The sequence below is a fragment of the Lissotriton helveticus genome, chromosome 4_1 (genome assembly GCF_964261635.1).
Source record: "Lissotriton helveticus chromosome 4_1, aLisHel1.1, whole genome shotgun sequence".
Taxonomy (NCBI): domain Eukaryota; kingdom Metazoa; phylum Chordata; class Amphibia; order Caudata; family Salamandridae; genus Lissotriton; species Lissotriton helveticus.
The window spans coordinates 1,400,205,999-1,400,221,269 of NC_136063.1; the positions used below are offsets into that span (position 1 = coordinate 1,400,205,999).

At 37.4% G+C, this 15,271-nt stretch overlaps 1 protein-coding gene across 1 annotated transcript; it reads right to left on the bottom strand.

The window, feature by feature from the left end:
- Window positions 1–422: 422 nt before the first annotated feature.
- On the bottom strand, window positions 423–8,891 carry LOC144827530 (ATP-dependent DNA helicase PIF1-like). The gene is made up of 2 exons (XM_078685798.1): window positions 5,401–8,891; window positions 423–607 (listed from the first exon to the last, which is right to left on the bottom strand). Exons 1-2 carry the CDS (start codon window positions 6,944–6,946, stop codon window positions 549–551), a joined length of 1,605 nt encoding a protein of 534 aa, XP_078541924.1. The 5' UTR covers window positions 6,947–8,891; the 3' UTR covers window positions 423–548.
- Window positions 8,892–15,271: the final 6,380 nt, after the last annotated feature.

Sequence of the window (15,271 nt, forward strand, 5' to 3'; positions counted from 1 at the left end):
CAAAAAGATTTTCAATATCTATACCTTCATCTTGCAATACAACAAGCATATACATTAGAAATTCCTGACAATCTTGCTGAATATTCTGTGAAAATTGATTTAAACCAGAACATATGTCTAAAACATTTCGAATATCAGAAACACTTTCTATTTTAGTTTTATCACTACTACATTTCTCAAACACAGAATTCAACAAACAACAAAATCTTTTGTCCCGATTTTCAACAATTTGTTGTTGTAAAGTTTCAAGAAAAAAACCAACATTAACCACTACATTAGCATAGCAGTTGACACCAGAACTGTTTTCAAACTGAAAACCAACAACCTCTTCAATAAAATCCTTTTTCTTTTTGGTTACTATCACTGGTTCATCTAGTTTTTTTCTTTTCTCTGCAACCTCGCTACAAATTTTCTCATATCTTCTTTTTCGACTTACCACACGCTTTTCAAATACTGGATATTGAGGTAAATTGGGAGCATGTTCTCTTCTTAACCTATTATACTCTTTTACACAATTTACATCTGCACTCATCTTTGTCTCATCAAAATCAATCAAGTATAATCCAGATAAAGTTATGACTCGAGATAAAGCAACATATGCCATACCCTCTTTAAAAAAAAACTTTCTTAGGCCATCAGTTGCACACTTTTATGCTTATTGTTTAACCGATCTTTACGAATTGTCTTAATTTTGTGCGACTCCCTCATGAAGTGTTTTGTCTCGGAACACTGTTCAATAATTCAACATAGATGGGGGTAGAAGTACTGCTCCCAATTTTGAGGTGTGCACACTTTGCTTTGGACCAGAAAATGGTCCTATTCCTGAATCATCATTATTCAATCAAAAAATTCATTCGAAATGCTTTTTATAACATTTTTCTGTGTAATATTTATTGATGATAATTTTCTCATCTCATTTCTTCATTTTTTTCAAAATATCAGCAAATTTCATTTTTTTTAACGTATTTCACATTAAACCCAATGCATTTCGGGTACAAATGGACCCTTCATCAGGGGTCTCTATGGAAAGAACAAAGAACAATTATGAGCCCAAAGCTGTGTTCATCTTGTTGCAAAAAACAATGTGGTACAAAATATAAACGATAACTGTAAGCGAACATAATAACCCATCTGTAATTCAAAGAATATTGTTACAAGTCTCGTGATTTATGTGCATTCTGTATCAGATGTTCTAAACAGTTCCACTCACTACATCATTACCAAAATCTAAAGCTAATAAAACCTCTATGCATTTCACGGTTATTTCCCAGTCGGAACGACCAGCGTTCCGTGTCCGTTACTTACAGAAATGCTGTGCTTCAAAACGCCTCTCCTTCTCACCAATAGCAACCTGGTTATGATCACGTACAACATTCTGTTTATCATCGTAACAAACGTATACCAAGAGGTTAAGGATTGCACTTAAACCGATGTTATGCAGGAACAACAAACCCTTTCTCAATAAGTGGTATCAAATACTCAACAAGTGCAGCTTAGATCTGATCTTGCTGATAGTAGAGGAACTATCTAAGGAACTAAAAGAAGTGGAGGAAGAATTGGAAGGCATCAAAAGAGAGCTCGACAAACACGACGATTTAACATCATTACTTGAAGACATCAATAAAAAATTGGACAAATACGCTAAAGAAATAGAAGACAGAAAAATAAAGAAATACAAAAGAGATACAGTGGATTACAAGCTGGAGGAGGTATATAGTTGGGCAGAGGTCTATAATCAAAGAAAATGGCAAAGACCATCCACAAACATCAGTTCCTCTCAGGAGAGCGTTGTATCAGAGTCCGATACAACTCAAAACAGAAGACCAATAGAGAAGAATATACCAACAGGACAAAAAGCTCCAATAGACAAGGCTTTTTTAGACGTAAGTCCAGCGGCCAACAATGCACCTACAACATCCGCAATAACAGAGCCCTCAAAACCAGGAGGGGAAAAAGAAAAGGCAAAGGAGTCGGCAGCGGATCGAGAGTTGAGATCCCAGAAAAAGAAAACGAACTTGTAATTAACATCTCAGACAGGACATTGTCTAAAGCCCAACTGAACTTATTGAACAAAGGCATCACATTTGTCCCGGTGTGTAAATCTAACCCGGAGGAAACCGAAATCGCTTTATTTAAATTTTTTCGCACATTGAGGCAAAAAAAAATTTTCAATACTATTCCGCCCACAGATCAAGGAGAAAGCACAAAGAAAGAATTCAGAGTCAAGAGCATATTTTGTGCCCCCACATCACATAAGACAATTGATGCCTATGAACGAGTGATCACAACAGAAATTAAGAACATCAATTACAAGAGTGGCACTAAAAGCAATTTCTCAAAGAAAGAATGGAACACACTGAAATCTTTGAAAGATATGACCGAAATAACCATTCAGAAAGCGGATAAAGGGGGAGCCCTGGTGGTAATGAATTCAACCTTCTATAAAGAAAGTGTCAATCAACATTTACAAGACACGAATATTTACCATAAACTTGAATGTGATCCAACAGAAACTTTTGCAGTTACACTCAAAGAGATACTAGACAAAGCACTTGAGATGAAATGGATTACCAACAAAACTTATCAATTTCTGAATATTAAATATCCAAGGAGGCCACAATTCTACATGTTACCCAAGGTGCACAAGCACCTAACACGACCACCATTCAGGCCAATTGTATCAGCTTGCGGATCTCTCTCTGAACCTATTGGACAATATTTAGACTGGTTTTTACAACCATTAGTCCAAAACTGGTGCACCCACATAAAAGATACTACGGCATTCTTAACCATTCTACAGGAGGTGAAGATTCCAGAAAATGAAGAAGTCTGGCTCACTTCTATTGACGTGACCGCGTTATATACTTCGATCCCTCACAATGAGGGACTTGAAGCAATGGAGTGGTGTCTATTAAAGAATGAAATTGAGGGATCAGAAAAAAAAAAATTGTTGGAAATTTTGCATTTCGCGCTTTTCCACAGTTACCTAGAATGGGAAGAAGAATATTATGCGCAATGCAGCGGGACCAGCATGGGTTTTGCTGGAGCACCGTCGTACGGGAACATATTTATGTCCAAGTTTGAGAGTGATCATATACTCAACAACCCAGATTGGAAAACTGGCCTGATGGTCTATAAACGTTATATAGATGACATCTTTATCATGTGGAGAGGAAAGACAGAAGAATTGGAAGCAAACATTGAGAGATTGAATGTGATCCATGAAAGAATCAAGTTTACATATGATATTGATCAACATCAACTATCCTTTCTGGATGTAAAAGTATCCATAAAACATGGTCAAATATGCACTAATGCACATATAAAAGAAACGGACCGCAACAGCGGATTGCATTATTCAAGTTTTCACCATCAAGCTTTGAAGCAACATCTGCCATTATCACAGTTTATCCGTTACAAAAGGATCACATCGGATGCCATGGATGCTTCTGACACTATCGACAGACAGATCAAAAAATATGAAAAAAGAGGATATCCAAATCAACTTTTACAAGAGTCAAAAAATAAAGTCATGGCCATGACGAGAGAGTCTCTACTCACAAAAAAAGATAAAACAGACCAAAAACTCACAGTGTGTGTTCTTAAATATTCCATGCAGTCATCACAAATCAGTAACATCATGAGGAAGCATTGGGCTATTATCACTCAAGAACCTGATCTTCAACCGCTGTTTGCAGAAAGAATAACATTCGCTTACAACAGATCAAAAAATTTAAAAGAATTGTTGAGAAAGAAAGAAAAGAATCCTAATAAGACAATTCACAAAGGTATGCGTAAATGTGAAAACTGCACACACTGCAATAATGTAATAACTGGATCGTCCTTTACACATCCTAGAACTGGCCAATCGATTCCATTAAAACATTCAAGCACGTGTGACACCAAAGGAGTGATTTATGGGATCAAATGCCCCTGCGGGAAATTGTATGTCGGGCAAACCGAACGTAAGATTAAGGTAAGAATTACTGAACATAAAAGTAACATCCGTCAAAAGAATTTGAAATCCACAGTGGCAGCACACTGGGCAGAAACAGGACATAACATTTCCCAGTTACGTTATACTATACTAGAAGTGGTTGTCGCACGCCCAGGCCTGGACGCACACAAAATGAGACTCAGATCAGAATACTTTTGGATAAAAAAGATGGGAAGTCTTCAGCCGGATGGGCTTAATGACAGACTGGAATTAGCATGTTTATTGTAAATTTAGAGAAAGTCATTTGATTGGTCCTGTGATAGCCTCGGCGAACATTGTCATCCCGGGGTAATTTTGAAATTACAGTACAAAAGTCATTGATGATAACAGTATGGGTTTAGTTCTCTGTTACACTCCATTCCAATATGGCCGATACATTGGGACCGCGTCATGAGCTAATAATCACCACACGTGTACATACCCTGAGGTTTTTTTAAAGCTAAATGCATTGCGCATCTCTGTTGGTTGACAAAATTATGTTAATGTTGGTAACTCAGTGTGAAATTTAGTCTGCTTTGTATTTCAATATTTTTGAGATCGCGGAACTAACATATGAACAATGATGAAATTCATATGATTGTTGAGTTATGGAAAATGATTGCATATATTTTTTGTAAGAGACCGTCATGAAATATATCAGCGTAAGTGGGTGCACACTAATCATATGAATTGGTTTAGATGAGATATAGACATGTAAACACTGGGATTTGAGTTGCGGTCACGTGACCGCGTTGTCAACCAATAAGATCAAACATTAAAGACAGAATGTTGTACGTGATCATAACCAGGTTGCTATTGGTGAGAAGGAGAGGCGTTTTGAAGCACAGCATTTCTGTAAGTAACGGACACGGAACGCTGGTCGTTCCGACTGGGAAATAACCGCGAAATGCATAGAGGTTTTATTAGCTTTAGATTTTGGTAATGATGTAGTGAGTGGAACTGTTTAGAACATCTGATACAGAATGCACATAAATCACGAGACTTGTAACAATATTCTTTGAATTACAGATGGGTTATTATGTTCGCTTACAGTTATCGTTTATATTTTGTACCACATTGTTTTTTTGCATCAAGATGAACACAGCTTTGGGCTCATAATTGTTCTTTGTTCTTTCCATAGAGACCCCTGATGAAGGGTCCATTTGTACCCGAAATGCATTGGGTTTAATGTGAAATACGTTAAAAAAAATGAAATTTGCTGATATTTTGAAAAAAATGAAGAAATGAGATGAGAAAATTATCATCAATAAATATTACACAGAAAAATGTTATAAAAAGCATTTCGAATGAATTTTTTGATTGAATAATGATGATTCAGGAATAGGACCATTTTCTGGTCCAAAGCAAAGTGTGCACACCTCAAAATTGGGAGCAGTACTTCTACCCCCATCTATGTTGAATACCCTCTTTAAACACAGTACTTCCAATATTCACCAAAGCACTATCTACACTTAAACCTTGAGATTTATGAATAGTCAACGCATATGCCAAACAAACAGGAAACTGTTTTCGGCGGACATATAAATCTTTTACAAGCAAAAAACGAGGTGAACAACGACTCAATTGTTGTACTTCTTCAATTTCATCAAATTTGATTTTCATAAATTCAATGTCATCTCTATTTGGGTAATTCACAAAATCACCAACATTACCCATTGCTCCATTTACTAAACCTCTTTCCACATGTAAATTACGTCGTAAAATTATCCGACAATTTATACATGCATATAGATTCTTTTCTAAACCAGCAGTTTTAGATATTGATTTCTCTAAAGAATCCAATTTTGACTTCAACTTTTCTGACAAAATAATAGTAGCTCCTTCATGCTCTATTCTATCAATAGCTTCCAGGTTTATAATTTCTTGAATTTCTAACTTTAACATGTTTTCATTGAATATTAAACATTCTTGCAGAGTTGGCATCAAGCATATCACTGATTTCTTTTCTGCAATTTTTCTATATATATTCTCTGGGAGAATATTTTCGTTTGGAAACAAATTTGTAAGTAATCGTGCCTGTAAAGCTTCTTTGCCATGTTCACTCACTTTTCCAATTCTTATATCTTCAAGAATACTTTTATAATCAGCGTCCTTTGCCTGTCGGATATTTGTAATGAGTTCTGAATATTTGAAATATGACCAAATATTAACATTTCCAATGCTTCCCAGGCACTTTCTGGTGTCTTCATGTGTAACTGTTTTAAATACTGGTTGTCTTTTCACAGGAGTTAGTTGTAGTAGATCTCCAAAAACTATGACGTGTTTGCCTCCAAATAACACATCATATTCTGTTTTAAGGATTTGTTGCATTCTTAAATGCACAAAGGCAAGCATTAAATTTGATACCATGCTTACCTCATCAATAATGAGAAGTTTCATTTTTTTCAAGACTCTAGAAACTTCACAACAAGCTTCTCCAGATAGCTTGTGGTATTCTAATTTATTTTCATGCTCTACTGGCAGCATCAATAAACGATGTAAAGTAATCCCTTTAATGTTATGTGCTGCCAATCCAGTTGGAGCAGTAACAACACAAGAGAGTGACGACTCTGTTCTTTTCTGTAGATAAGTTGCAATTCCTTTAATTAGAAAACTTTTTCCAGTTCCTGCTTCTCCACTCACGTACAGCTGGACAGGTTTAAATGACGTACATGAGCACTCTTTTTTCTCATGATATAAACCATGCTCAATCTGTTCTGTCACTTGATCATATATTTGTTTTTGCTCAACATTTAGTTGTTTTTCCAATTCTTCTAAGTTTATTACATCCTCTTGAGCTTGTTTCATTGCTGTTTCCACCTCATCCATGGCAGTTGCTGCTTCATTTTGGATAATTGGTTCTCCTAGTGGATCCTGACTCAACGAAGCAGAACTTTGACTGTCTTGAGAACGGTCTCTAGCAATCTCTGCTGCAATTGTAGCTTCTTGCTGTATTTCGTCGTTCAACATTTTCAGATAATTAGTAAAAACAGGACGTTCTATAGTATTTTTTGTTGCATTGACGGAATCTTCATAACTGTCAAAATCTCCAAGTAGTTCCAGTTCTGTTCGCCATGCCTTAAAGAGTTGCAAAAGAGCTAAATAGTAAAATTCCCTTTTGCCAGGAGTTTCACAACTCAGTTTTCGGTGATTAATCAAATGTCCTTTTCTTTATTTCACTAAACATCCTTCAGATCCAATCACAGCATATACTCCTTTATTGATATCTTCTGTAATATTCCTCTTAAAAGTATAGCTTTGCAGTACTTCATAGAGACAAGATGATTACTTCTATTTGGATAGTATGTATCCAACATATTTGTCTTTAAAATATCTGTACTGTCTGGTTCTCTTTCTGCTAAATATTCTATTTCTTCTACAGATTTCAAAGCTTGGTTTCGTGTTCTTACAAGACCTAAACTCACCCAAAAAATTGTTCTAGATTTGGAGTATAGACTTGCAGATGATAAGCGATCTGAACATTCATATGCTCCAATTTCTCGATGAGACAACATCTTCAAACTATAGCTGTACACTTTCTTACTTAGGCTCTTTTCATGAGAAATTTCTTCCCACATTTCCTTTAGTTCCGTCTTTTCAGATTTAGTAATGTAAGACGTTACATATCGAGCCACAGCAATGGAGTTGTCTGCAACATATTGAATATCCACGTTAGCATTCCACATGGACAAAATGACTGGGTTATAGTCATTTATGTATTTTGACTCTTCATTTCTTCTTAAGTTGTAGGTATTTTTCGGTGATTTTCTTGTGACAGTATTTCGCAAAGATGACATAAAATTGTTCACTCTTCCTTTTGATATTACTGGACGTGGAAATCCAAAACGACATTTTGTGTAATACTTATCCTTAGATTTGTACTTTAGACAACAGTATTTTCCACAACTATGGGTTTGAAACCGTAAGACTTGATGTCTTAAATTCTTTTGTTCTGTACTTTTTGGTACAGCACATGTAGAATATTGTTCAATAAAACTCATCACTGTGTCATCTGAATCTGTTCCAAATTTGGGGGGATCTTTGATCCATAGCAGCATATGTATGTGAGGAGCACCTCTTGCTTGATACTCCTTTCTCCAAAAGAAATCCAGAACCTCTCCAAGAGGAGGATTTTTTTTGTTTGTGATAAAAGACATCATAGCTTCAAATCTATGATAGAAATACCTGCATACATTAACTGGATCCAAAGAGCACAGTTCTCCAGGTGTCTTGTATTCTATATTTTCTATGTTTGCATTTGCCTCTCGAAGAAATTGAAGTAAATCTTCCCAAGCATACTCTGCACAGCTTAGAGTAAGGAACCATGTAGGAGTTCCTAAGTTTCTTAGCATACATTTCAATTCCCCATGACGACCGTACCAATACTCATTAGTACCACGCTGACATGCCAAGAGAATAATTAGCTGTGATTCCAAAACAGTATCTTTCTGTTGGACTTTATCCATAAAGTCCTTTGCCAAAACATTTTGCAGATGTACTCCACTTTTTAGTTTATGGTTCACTGCATAAGAAAGTCCAGACAAGTCACTCTCAAACAGAAGATGAAACAAATATGGAATACATTGGCGAAACCTTGGATCTTCTGCATATAATCTTGATGTCCGGTATTCAGATGCAGGAATTTGCACAGGTCGTTCATCATATCGTCCACCTTTGCCGGTTGGAAATAACTGAGAGAAACAACGAGCTTCCAAGCTTTCTTACCATACGCTAATAGGACTTCCTTTCGCTTCTTTCATTTGGAGTAACTCAATAGTATTCCCCATCACTTCTTTAGCGTGAAGTGGATGCAGACTATAATGTTCATAAATTTCTTCAGTTCTGGACACATCCACTTTTTTAATTTGTGCAGTTGACAAATCACTGTCATCTTCTACAGTTGTTTCCTCTTCTCCTACATATACATTTTATTTTTTTTAAATATTTTTATTTTCATCTCAACAGAACAGTAGGAACAGCTTCTTACAATTTCTTCTCTGTTTTTCACATCATACACTAACAAGTCAGCAGGTACAGAATAGTCACATTCGGTTCAAGGCTTTGTGAGAGAAAAACATAAGTAATAACATGATAGAGCATATCATAACCCATTCTAGCGTGGCTCCTGCAATTAATCAGTCTGAGTCCTCATCAACCGCAGCTGGACGCGGCGGCTCACAAATACAATCTCTGAAGTTGTTCCAGGCCCCCAGATTCCCTCCCACTTTTTCGGGCAACCACGATGGATGAAGACAGCCCTCTCTGCTACCATACATATACATTTTTATAGTATTGATTATTTTTTACCAAATACAACGTTGCCTTTTTCACTTTCCTAACATCCACTAATTCTTGCCAGATTGTCTTACTCTTCGTAGGAACGCCATTAACTAGAATAACTAGAGGTTCCTCTTCCACATTTTCTACACCAATTGTTTCAATATTTTTCTTTAAATCTAGAGGCAAATATACAACTCTTCCCTTTAATCCTCTCTGTAAATCTGAAGGAGGCAATTTCCCTGTCTTAGGCTCCATACGAACAATAGCCTGAAATGAATGCACACATTGAATAAGAATAGACTCATAAGTATTTAAATCCATCAGTTCAGAAGGAATATTTACCAACTCAAGATTATTATGTACAGCCCTAGCAGGCATTTTGTTTTCATTTAATTTATTATAACAATATTTACAAATACGTTGATCAGAACCCAAATCAAAACAATTCTCTACCAACAAATAGGTTGCAAATTCCTTCCACTCATTATTATTCTCCTTTTCACTTTTTAAATATAGATCAACTAACCTGGTCTGATTTTTATAATGAATTTGTCTACAACAAATACAAGAAAAGTGTGGCCTTTCACCTGAAATGACCTTAAACCTTGTAATTTCTTGCTCAAAATTTTCTGTACTAAAATTCTGTACATTTTCTTCCACATTTTATTCTATTAATGTATCTGATTCTGCACTGTCTTCTTCAGGACCAAAGTAACTAGCCTCAATTTCTTCACAAATGTTGATTACATCTAATACAGATCCATGCAAAAGAGCACTGTTTACTGTTTTAGCTTAAGTGCTGGACTTTTTGCATAATACAACCTTCTCACTAATTTCCTCACTTGAGTATGAGGCACTGCTAACATCCTGAAATGGTGAAAAAAACTCTGACATACTTTTTTAGAAAGACAAGCCAGAGAATGACCTTGCAAACCCGTTTTTTCTCTCACTCTGCAAGGGTCTAATTCTTGCAACATCTTAATCTTTTGTTTAACACTTTTCTTACTATACTAACGTAATAAATTGTGAAAAAAATCTATTGAATCCTGTCGTACACTACAAATACTACTACAATTCCAAGTGTATACTGGAGCCTTAGGATGTCTCCCTAAAACTTCATCTGCTAACACCTCTTCTGCATTTCTAGGGACAATTTTCTCTTTTTCAATCGGACAACCATTCTTAACCTCATAAGCTCGACCACTGGTGTCAACTGCATGCAACAAATCATTACTCTGAAGGTAACTCTCTTCATTAAAAAATGGCTCACAACTTGAACTACGTTTCCATTCTCCAGAAACAACATTACAAAAATTTGTTCTATTAATTAGTCTTTTCCACTTACTTTTGGCCTTCATAACATTGATTGGCTTATCTAGTCTTCGAATCCTATTGCTTACTAAAATAAACATTTTTTTTTAATTCAAAAGCCTTCTCAACAATTGTTTCAATATGTTTCTTTTTCTTATAAAAAGCTGTTTTTCTTTTACAATTCTTTATATTTTTTAATAAATTTAAAACAACTCTGTTATAAAACATTTGCATGCGAATTTCAACAAACTGATTTTTTCGTCTATTACTATATATAATATCTTTACCACATAGTTTTCCATAATTTTTCTTTTTTATCTGGTTTTTCTTTGTAGTTACAGATAAAAAAAAAAATCCTGACTTTCCACACTTTTTTTAGTTTGTGTTATTTTCCTTGTAAAATCCTTTGTTGTCTTACCAGGAGCTTTCTTTGTTTTTTCCACACATTGCTGTTTAGATAAATCTTGTACTTCTTTGTTCTTGGAAAAGTAAGCCTGTTTATAATTTTTTCTTTTCTCACTCTTTGACGACATATTGTTTTTTTTCTGTAGATAATTAAAATCTGTTGTGAAGAAAAAAAAATGCTACATTTATTTTTTTTACAATTATAGACCACTACTAGCATACTATATAGCAATTAGAAGCACTATGGCCCACATGCATCAAGCATTTTTGCAGTCCCAGACGGTGCGATTCCTTAAAATCGGCCGTTTGCGAATGCAAAAGTGCTTGTTGGGATGCATCATGCCATTTTAGAAGTCGCATCTTTTTTACGATTTCTAAAATTGCGTTAGCATTTAAGAAATCGCAATTGTGCGATTTCTTAAATGCTATGCATCATTATAGAAAAATATGCGTTTTTTAAAATTGGAAGTGCAAATTACCACGAAGTTCAACTTCGTGGTAAATTGCGAAATTGATTAAAAATACACAAAAATGCATTTTTTAAACTGTAAAGTTACACACACACATGTCCTTAGGACATGTGTGTATGTAACTTATGCTGAAAAGTACATTTCAGGGGTGCATGGGGGGGTCCTTTGGACCCCCCCCTGCACCCATGAAATTTTCTAAGTGCCACTCGCAATTTCCATTGACTCCTATGGGCCTTTTGGCCCATAGGAATCAATGGAAATTGCGAAAATTAAGTTAAGAAATCGGTATTTCTTTGGGATTCGGTAAAAAATGCGATTTTTACCGAATCCCACAAGAATACCGAAAATATTGATGCATATCATTTTGCATTTCTTAATTTGCGATTCCTTATTTTTCGCAAATTAAGAAATGCAAAAAGACACAATGATGCATGTGGGCCTAAATGTTGTAAAGTCTGGTTCACTCCATCAGTAATTTTAAGGCACAGCAGCAGTGTTCGGACAGTGTAGGAGATCATGCAGGGAGTGCTGTTTCAGGGTTTAGGACAATGCAGTGGTGTTTGAACATTATAGGGGCATTTGCTGAAAATGATGTTTCAGGGTTCACAGCAGTGCAGTAGTGTTGAATGAGTTTAGCAGGTTTTGCTAGGGATGGTGTTTCAGGGTTTAGGACAGTGCAGTGGTGTTCAGGCACTGTAGAGAGTCAAGGTGGGACTGATATTTCTGAGTGTAGAGCAATGCAGTTGTGCTTGGGCAGTGTACGGTATCATGTAAGGGCTAGGAGTAAAAAGCACTGCATGTCCTAAAGCCTGACTCACTCCATGAGTACATGTATTCCCATGTCTACAAACACATGCACCGAGCAAGTGATTCTGTCACAATATTCCCAAAAACACACTATCTCACATTCAGATTCTAGACAAATCAAAATATCCCTTGCAATTCACTGAAATGATTACTGCATGCTACAGAGAGGGTTGTTATGGCATTTCTACAGCACACCCAGGATCTTTATTACACAGCATGGAGACTATTTGGGAATTAAGAGACCTGACACACATGCTGCATAGGACTTTGTAGCACTACATGTAATAAAGATCCTACAAAGAGCTGATTTGCATATAGCCAGTGTCTAACCCAGGGTGGTGTGGAGTGCAAAATGGATTTAGGCCCAGATCCTTGTACTGGGGTGAATATATGACATTGTTCTACATTCTGTCCATCAACTGTGTTTTTTGTTGTTTTTTACAAAGTCCTATGCAGCATGTGTGTCAGGTCTCTTAATTCCCAAATAGTCTCCATGCTTTGTAATAAAGATCCTGGGTGTGCTGTAGAAATGCCATAGCAACTCTCTTTGTAGCATGCATGAGTTGACCCATGAGTTGACCGAAACTCAAGGGTCGATTACTTCAGGCCCCAATATGCTAGCAGTGTAGCTGGCAATAGTGAGGGGGCGTTTGTCCATACTTTTTACAATGAGGCTGCCTTCAGTGTAGGAGAAGTGGACAGGGCATTAGACCTAGTCAATGAGGGACGTGCTACAGGCATGGACTGTGTCCCCGCTGACCTATTTTTAAACAATAGAGGCCGCTGGCGGATTTATATTCGGTATGTGGCAAATGCCATAGCCCAAGGGATGGAAGTACCTAAATCATGGAAAGGTGCAGAAATAGTGCCAGTGTACATAAAAGGGGATAAGTCGACAGCAGGTAACTACAGGCCAATAAGTCTGATCGACTCCATCCAAAAAATTGTGGGGCGACTTGTATTGGGAAAATCCAGTCCTGGATGGATGATGATAACATTCTGAGTCACCTCCAGGCTGGCTTTTGACCAAAAACAAGCACCATAGATCAGGTCTTCCGGTTTATTATGTTATACTGGCGTACTGTGGTTCTGGAGAAAGGCACCCTATATGCCGTCTTTGTTGACCTAAGGGCGGCTTTTGACCTCGTTCCACGTAATATCCTGTGGCAAGTTCTTGTAGGGCTAGGGATGGCACCTGAGCTGCTGAGCCTAATCGTCCGCTTACATGAGGATACGTTCGCTCGAGGTCATGGAAACCTTCCCTGTTGAGCGGGGAGTGAGGCAAGGTTGCGTCATGGCGCCTACCTTGTTCTCGCTCTCCGTGAACGGGGTGGCGGAGTTCCTCTCCCTGATCGCGACTGATGCCCCTGCGATGTGTGGTGAGCGGGTCTCGATCCTCATGTTCGCGGACGACACCCTGATAGTGTCAAAAGCGCCTAGTGGGCTCCAGCGCGCCTCAAAGCGCTTTGAAGATTTTTGTCTGGAGAGAGGCCTTGAAATAAATACGGCAAAGACAAAGTTTATGGTTCTTAGTGGTCGTACACCTTTTGGGCCTGTTAGACCCTTCAGAGGGATGACATATATGAATGGCTCCCCGTTGGAGCGGGTTGATGCCTTTACCTACCTGGGGGTTACCCTCCAGAGAGATCTGGGGTGGACCAGCCAATTAGACCTTGCAGTGTTAAAGCACCGCCAGCAGGCTGGCATTCTTCTGAAAAGGTTTAATTCCTCCACAAAAAAGCCCATTAGCCCATTATTGGAACTTTATCGGATGAGGGTGCTAAGTTCGGCCCTTTATGGTGCCGAACTTTGGGGTTTTCAGAATTTGAGAAACCTGACGCTAGCAGAAAATGAATTTCTGCGAAAAGCAGCCAGCGTTCCTATAAGTACCCCTTTAACACCTCCTATGTGGGATCTTGGGAAAAAAGCGGTTCAAGATCTTGCCTCTCTGCGGCCTTTGTTGTACTGGCACCGCCTATGGACCACAGATGAGCTACAGCACTATGCACAGGGCCTGAAGGGAGATAATGGCTAAGCATGTTTGTCAAAAAATACACTGGCTGAAGACCATTCGGATCCTATTATCCAAATTGGGAATGAGGGAACTATGTGATAACCCGGTAAATGCTGCATTCCCCTCCAAGAAAATCCTGAAAGAAAAGTATTGGGAGATGGTGAATGCAGAAGTTTGTACAAAGGGTCTCTCCTCACACTTAACAGGACGTTTTCTGGAGTTTAAGGCCCAACCGAAGCTGGAAATATATTGGGATGCCATAGAGAAACAGCAGGACCGCAAACTCTATTTTCAATTTAGAGTAGTCTCCCTTCCAGTTAGGTCTTTTACAGCTAAATGGGCGGGTGAAAACGGTAAGGATAAATGCCCTAAGTGTGGGGAGGAACGAGAGACAATAAGTCATCTCCTTTTTTGCTATCCCTTGTATACTGCCCCTAGAATTATGTGGGTTAAGCCAATTTGTAAATTGCTTGGCACACGCAGATATGCAGAGGCTTTAAGAATCCTACGTACAGACTCTAGTCCCCCAATTGCTATTGCTCTGGCCAAATTTTTTAAATGGGCATGGGTAATTTGTATGCGATTAATTGCGGCCGAGTCCTGAATACTAAGTATTTATCACTTTTAATTAGTTGAAAATTACGGGGGATGCTTTATTTATATGAGTTACGTGCAATAGTACCCTGTACTGTATGAAAAATGATGGGTTTTTTAGGATTTTATGAAATTGTGAAAAATTATATCCGGCAACAGTCTATAGTAGTTTAATCTTTTCTTAATATTCATTGTATTGTTTTTAATGGATTTTATATTGAAAAACTGTGGATTTTATGTATGCTTTTATGACTTAATTGTCGAATAAAGCTTTGAATTGGACTCACAGTGTGATCTTACACAAATGACAGTATCCCTTGCAATTCAGTAAAATAAACTAAAGGAGTGCAAGAGGAGTGACAGGATGTTTGCTGGAGTGTTTAGATACTGACTGGGGAATTAAAAGTGTGAAAC